The following is a 7,301-nucleotide window of genomic DNA, read 5'->3' on the forward strand; positions in this document are numbered from 1 at the left end:
ACATGAACACACATCATATCACTAATTCACTTTTAAAAATGCATAAGGATTTTTATTCATGTGGTCTAACATTTTACCTTTCATGGTAATAATTAGTGCATGCAACATTATTTATTTATTTATTTTTGCTTAGGCAATGGGGTTAAGTCACTTGCCCAGGGTCACACAGCTAGTTAAGTGTCAGGTGTCTGGGGCTGGATTTGAACTCAGGTCCTTTTGACTCCAGGGCCAGTGCTTTATCCACTGTGCCAACTAGCTGCCCCAGTTTGCCTCTTTCTGTCCCTAACTATTATTAGCTGCCCCTAATGTTATTCTTATGTTACTGGGGTTTTTTTAGCTTATAAAGGACAAATTTGATTTCTTTTGATTCGTCATACATATTAGTCTTAGCCGGTTTACAGTATCATTTAGTATTAATACAGAATACTAGTTTTTTTTTCATTCTACTATTTTTGACATTTTATATTAATTACTGCTATTACTATTTTTTTCTTAATTTTGTATCTACATAAATTATTGAACAGATGCATCTTTGTTGTTTATATTACTTGAAGGATATGTTGCCCATAGTGACATTACTGGGTTAAAGGTGTGATCAATTTTGCAAATTTTGATGATGAAGAATGTGATGACGAAAGATTGAGAAACTTTGCCTCTGCGGCTGCTAGCTTCATTTCCATCCGTGTTTTGGTGTCATTCTTTGGCAAATCTGCTAAAGAACTTTTCTTAATAACTTTGAATGTCTTTGAAAGGTTTTTCATCTTCTTGGCATATTGATCATACATGTAAGAAATAATGCTCCAATTTGATTATTTCTATTACATTAAAATTTTTGGAAATCCACATTTATTTATAAAATACCTTGATTTACCAAGCTCTGTTTTTGGTGCTGGGGATATGAGTAAAAGAGAATATCACAAATCCTAGTAAAAGTTAGAAGGTACTTACATTCTAATGGGAAAGACAAGTGATATATACACAGATGTATGTACACTCTTACATACATTAGTATATATACATGTATATACAGTGTGTGCATATGCATTCATATATGTATATATATACATATATACATAAATTACATATGCATAAAGTTGATAAACACTAATATATAGAAAGACATTAAATATAAAGTAGTCTGGGCACAGTACTAGTCACTTGTGGGATCTAGAAAGGCTTCATGTAGTAAATGGCACCTGAGCTACAAATTAAAGGGAAAGAGGGACTCTGAAGTTGTTGTAAAGAAAGAGTTCATTATATTCATGGAAGATAAACAATGAAAGTCAAGGAAGGTGGTAGGGAATAAAATGTCCTGTGTGAGGAACAGAGAGATGGCTAGTTTAGTAGGATCCCTGGAAGGGCAAATAATGTCTAGTGAAGCTAGAAACACAGACTGAGTTTAAGTTGTGAAAGGTTATAAAAGTTAAACAGAGGGATTATATATTTTATCCTAGAGACAATCAAACATCACCAGAGTTGGTTAGGCAGAGGAATCACGTGGCCAAGTCTGTGTTAAAGAAAAAAAATAGTGGACATGTGTAGAATGGACTGGGTTGGAAAGAGACAATGCTGGAAATAATATTGGAAAACTAATCCAATAGCCTATACAGGAGATGTTTTAAGCTTGAACTAAGGTAGTAGCTATTTGAATGGATAAAAGAGTTCAGATCTGAGAGATGCTTTGAAGGTAGAAATTCCAAAAGGCTATGGTAGATGTTATTTTATGAAGGTAATAATGGTAATATCTGTCACCTGGTAGTTTATGTGGGATGAGAGACATTTAGGGTAATGTCAAGATGGTGAACCTGGTGAAAAGTTTGGAAGAGGGATGGGTTTGGGGAAGTCGATAAGAAGTTCAGTTTTGGATATGTTGAGTGCAAAATGTTTGGGGTCATCCAATTAGAAATGTCTAACAAGGAATTTTTGATGTGGTTCCTCCTTGTGCATGAAGATGAAACATATAATTCTTACATACAAACATGCATACCCTGAATGAAAATTATTTTCACATATTAAATATTAATTAAAAATAGTAAAAAGGAAAAGAATATACTATTTATTTTTCTTCAATAGCTTTCATTTAGTCATTTTGGAAGTCTTTCTCTGCTGTTTCTCCTGAACTGGTAATTCTTACTTTTTACTGATACAAATTTTCACATAATGAATTTCTTTCAATTATTTTTTTTACTTTGATATGGAATACTTACATTTGCTCATCTTTTTATTTTTGTGGCTTATGCATATTTTTAAAGATCTTTGAATTTGTCAGTCTCACTTTGATTTTTTTTATTTTGTTGTTTTTGCATAGTCTAATATTATTGTAATTTTGAACATTTCTTTATTTCTCTATTATTTGAAGGGATTTATCTTTCTTATAATTCTGTAAATTTTTAGTTTGGCTCAGTAAAATCTAATTAGTTTCATTCAAGAGCCCTTCTGAGTCTCTCTAACTGCACAAGGTTGTCAGATTTTGTCTTCTATGGCAAATGTTCTCTATATTTTACAATATATCATTTGTATATTAGTGATTGCTATAATATTTGATATGAGTGTTAATTATTCAAAGATTGTTTGGGTGGTCATGGAACTGATAAGAAAGCTTATAGATCAAATTATGTCTGAAAACGGAGAACAATTGACAAATCCTCCTTTTTCATTTAGCATTAATCTATCAAACCCAGCTCTACATATGGACAGATAGAATTCAGAAATATCTCAATCATTTGAAGACATATGGTACATTTGACTGAATCAGCTACTAGAATTTCCATATTTGTCATTTTGTTCTATACTAAACTAGTTATAAAGCATTAGATGATACCTGCTGTGAAATATTCAATTGCTGACCTGTTACCACAATAATTCGCCTTGCCCCCAAAACACAATCACACACACACATACACACACACACACACACACATTGATTCCATATTTTAAAAGATCTTCCTGTTGTCTAGAGTTTCTAGCTATATCAAACACATGATGAATCTTATATATATAAAGACTTTGGGAGGGATCCAGGAACAGCCTGGTAATCTGGGGTGACTGGAGGTGGGGTCTAAGGAATATCTGGATGGGAGTGACCAGTAACCTGGGGTGAACAGAATGCCAGGGACCTGGACCAGGTGACCAAAGGAAAATATAGTCTAGGTAGGATTAAGGGTGGGAAGTGGCCAGGGGCAATCAGGAGGTAAAAGAACAGATTTGGGAGATTGGGTGTAGCCAAAATGAAACACCAGTTAAATGGATTACAGCCTCAAGAAAAATGCCAGGGATTTGGAAAAGTCCAGGGATTCTTCTTTTTGAGGTCTAAATCCCATCCCCATCATTCCCCCCTCAAACAAATGGGACCTAAATTCTTTTGGGGTAAGGGGCTAAGGTCTTGGCTTCTAAAACTACTTCCTGCTGGCAAAGGGTGTAGAATTGTCCCTGCCTTGAGGGGATCCCAAGGAGGAGGTTGACCAGAACCAAGCACAGGTTACATCCAGGGGACAATGAGGGGACATTGACTAGTACCAGCTGTTTGATATTAACTATAGGTGAATGGCCTGTAGTCTGGAAGACACAAATCTTATAGAAAAGACTGCAGGGCTCAGATATAGGGAGAAGTAAAAGTGTGAGAGCCCCATTAAAAACATTTATATTTGACCTGCAGGATTGTCTCATCCTGTTGCTTTTTCTAAAGTTTAAGTAACACTTTTGCTGGTTGAAGTTTTCCACCCTTGAGTTCAATAGTTACACAAAGGAATTGGCCAACAGACTGACTATCACTTCAATTAACAATGAAATTCTCCTCCTCAAACCAAATTGAAGATGTTTCTGATTTAATTGCAGTTTTTTGGGGATATTGAATGACTACACATTCAGGTCAAAACAGCAAGATCTCACACACTTGTATTGATCTTTTATCTTTTGCTGTCTAATTGCTCTAACTATAGCAATTTGCTATAAAAGGATAAAGCAGGGGCAAGATGTAGGGCTCAGATATGACAGGATAAAACATCCTTAGCTCTGTTTAGAATCAGATAATTCACAGTTTTCCAACCATGCAGTATCATATCCACCTCATAGCCAGACTCAAGAATAGCCAGGTGGAATTACATTCTTTTTCAAAGGAACATAATGGAGAAACAGAGCCAGGAGGATCCCATCTTAGACTGAGGCTAAAATTGTCCTCTCAGCTTTTCTCGATGCTAACTCCCCACCAGTATCACATTCTCTCTGAGTAACTTGTGGCATTTCTCTTAGATGGTAGATAATTGATTATTGATGGATTATTATAATACATTAGACAACTTAAAATGAAATTCCATGAGTTTTTACCTCAAATAGCAAGTTTCATTAATCACAGTTTAGGGCAAAAAAACAAAACAAAACCAAAAACACCTTTTCCTGGATTTACACCTCAAATTTAAATTTGTCTTGCTGTAAAAAGCCAGTTGTTAGAGATTATTTCCATGGACTAGAAAATTCTCAACAATCCATAACATAAATAAACTTTCTGGCAAGTTTATACGTTAAAACAATAACCAGCAATAGCCAAATTGTTTTTACCAGTAACCAAATTATGAAAAGTTGCTTGTCATAACTGATACAAAAAGTTCACCAATTTGAAACTTGAAACAAACCCATTACCAATTAGGTGACTTCAATTTTGTTAAATGTTTTTTCCTAATTACTTTACATAGATAATCAACATCTCATCATTAACAGTTAAAACTACAACTTTAAAAGAGTTGGATTGCCCAAGTTAGGAGGCCAGCTTCTTTATCTTGACCCATCCCTCTTCCCTCTCTCCCCACTGCTGCTGAGAGTTGAGGTGGGGGTGGGAGGGTGAGCAGGATGTACTGAGCCTGGGTGATGCTTCCATCCAAAGGTTGCTCCAGGGCCCAAGGCCATTGCCAAAGGGGCCCATGATGTAGCTGCTGCCCTTCTCAGATACTTCCTTTCACCAGGTGGGGAAGGGTAAATTCTAAGGTGAGGGGGGAAGGGTGAAACACTCTTCTCTTATCAGACAGGTTAACAAAGATACCCTCTTGACTCAAGGGAAGGGAGTGGGAGAAGGGAATGACCAGGGTTGTAAGGAGGTGTTTCAAAACTCCTTAATGGGGTCAGAGCTAAGATGGCAGAGTAAAATCAGTGACTTACTTGAGTTCTCCACCAAAACCCTCCAAATACCTGTAAAAATGGCTCTGAACAAAATTGAGAGCAGTAGAACCCACAAAAAGACAGAGTGAAACAAATTTCCAGCCCAAGACAACCTGGATGGTTGATTAGAAAGGTCTATTATGGCAGGCTGGGAGAGAAGCACAGTGTAGTGTGGGCATGCAGGGAAAGACTAGGCCTCAGTGAACCTGGAGCTTTTACCTCAAATAGGGGCTAATCAGAAGTAAACACTTCTGAGGAGGGACAGGGTCAAAAGAGAATAGAATAAAAGGGTCTGGGTGGGATAAGATAAAGGGAAATATAATTAGTTTTTCACAACATGACTACTATGGAAATGTTTTGCATTGTATAACCTGTATCAAGTTGCTTACCTTATCAATGAGGGTGGGTGGGAAGGGAAAGGGAGAAAATTTGGAACCCAAACTTTTAAAAACAAATGTTAAAAATTGTTTTCACATTCAATTGGGAAACAGGATCTCCAGGCAATGGGGATAGAAATCTATCCTTTCCTACAGAAAAATAGAAGGAAAAGGGGATATGGGGGGGAGGTGATAGAAGGGAGGGCAGATTAGGGGAAGGGGTATTGAGAATGCACACTGTCTTGGGGTTTGGGGAGGGATGAGATGGGGAGAAAATTTGGAACACAAAATGTTGTGCAAGTGAATGTTGAAAAATAAAAATAAATTAATTAATAAATCAATTAATTTAAAAAAGAAAAAAAAACAAAGAAAAAACTCATTAATGATCAATTACAAAACCTCCAGAAGCTGCTAAGATGTTTTGAACTGTTCTAACTTTTCCCTGTAGCCTCCATGATGGAGGATTCAGGGGTGTAGAGGGAAGAGAGTAAGTAAGCCTCAGGGAATCAAAAAGCACCACCAGTTTTCCCAATTCCCTAGCTCCAAGAGAGTTGACAGAATTGGGCATACCCTTCCAAATATGATGTCTGTTCTTGGCTTCTATGCTGTAGAAGGTGTATCCAGGTCCATGGCCTCAAAGCAAACCATTGGACCAAGAGCCTGAAAGTGTCAGGCTGAATGTGAGACAGCCTTGCAACTATCTGCCTATAAAGCACTTCCAAGCCTTTTTAGGTGCTTTGGAGAATGACCGTAACTGCAGAGCAAGAAAGGAGAGAAGGCTTACATACCTCCCAGTCTTGACTAAAGAAGAGCTTAGAGTTAGGCAGCTTCATGGTGAGGGAGCCAAAAATATTGAGGTTTAGATGTTTAGGGGTGCTGGGAACCCAAGATCATGACACATGTGTCCTGAATAAATTCAAACCAAGCCTTCTTTCAGTCAAAGACAAAGGTTATTAAAGACCAGCCATGTTGGTCAGACTTTTAAGGAATCTAAGCATTTGTATCACCAATACAACTGGGTCAGATCTTGAGAATCTGAGCCCTCTTAGGTAGACTCTTTAAGAATCTAAGCCTAATGATAGCATTTTTTTTAAGGCAATTGGGATTAAGTGACTTGCCCAGGGTCACACAGCTAGTAAGTGTCAAGTGTTTGGTCTGAGGCTAGATTTGAACTCAGGTCCTCCTGACTTCAGGGTCAGTGCTCTATCCACTGCACCACCTAGCTGCCCCTCTTAATGATAGCATTCTTTAAAGCCCTCTTCACTTCTTCATTTCGCAGGCTGTATATCAAAGGGTTCAACATTGGGATAATCATTGTGTAGAATACAGATAACACTTTTCCTTGAGTTGGGGAGTAGTTTGAACTTGGACACAAGTAAGTAATAATCTCAGTTCCATAAAATACAACAATGGCTGTAATATGAGAAGCACAGGTGGAGAATGCTTTGCGTCTCCCTTCAACTGAATGCAAGCGTAGAATAGAGAACAGGATATAGACGTAAGAGGTAAGGATGATTAAAAGTGTTCCTAACATGTTTATTCCAGCACAAATGAAAATGATAGTTTCATTCATTTGAGTATCAGAGCAAGAGAGTTTGAGGACTGGGGGACTGTCACAGAAAAAGTGATGGATGACATTGGAGTCACAGAAGGATAAGTTACTTATGTAACTGGTATGAATAATTGAGTTCAGGAATCCTGCTGTGAAGGCCCCCGTGGCCATCTTCAAGCAGACTGTCCTTGACATGATAACTGGGTAAAGAAGGGGATTACAGA

The 7,301-nt window shown here is 37.3% G+C and overlaps 1 protein-coding gene across 1 annotated transcript; it reads right to left on the minus strand.

Moving 5' to 3' along the window:
- Positions 1-6,744: 6,744 nt before the first annotated feature.
- On the minus strand, positions 6,745-7,296 carry LOC114042355 (olfactory receptor 5F1-like; the record flags this gene model as incomplete). Its single annotated transcript, XM_027861034.1, has 1 exon — positions 6,745-7,296. A coding segment is annotated over one exon (552 nt), but the record flags the coding sequence as incomplete, so codon positions are not given.
- Between the last annotated feature and the right edge of the window lie 5 nt (positions 7,297-7,301).

Source organism: Vombatus ursinus, unplaced genomic scaffold (genome assembly GCF_900497805.2).
Source record: "Vombatus ursinus unplaced genomic scaffold, bare-nosed wombat genome assembly UNPS02014382.1, whole genome shotgun sequence".
NCBI classification, from domain to species: domain Eukaryota; kingdom Metazoa; phylum Chordata; class Mammalia; order Diprotodontia; family Vombatidae; genus Vombatus; species Vombatus ursinus.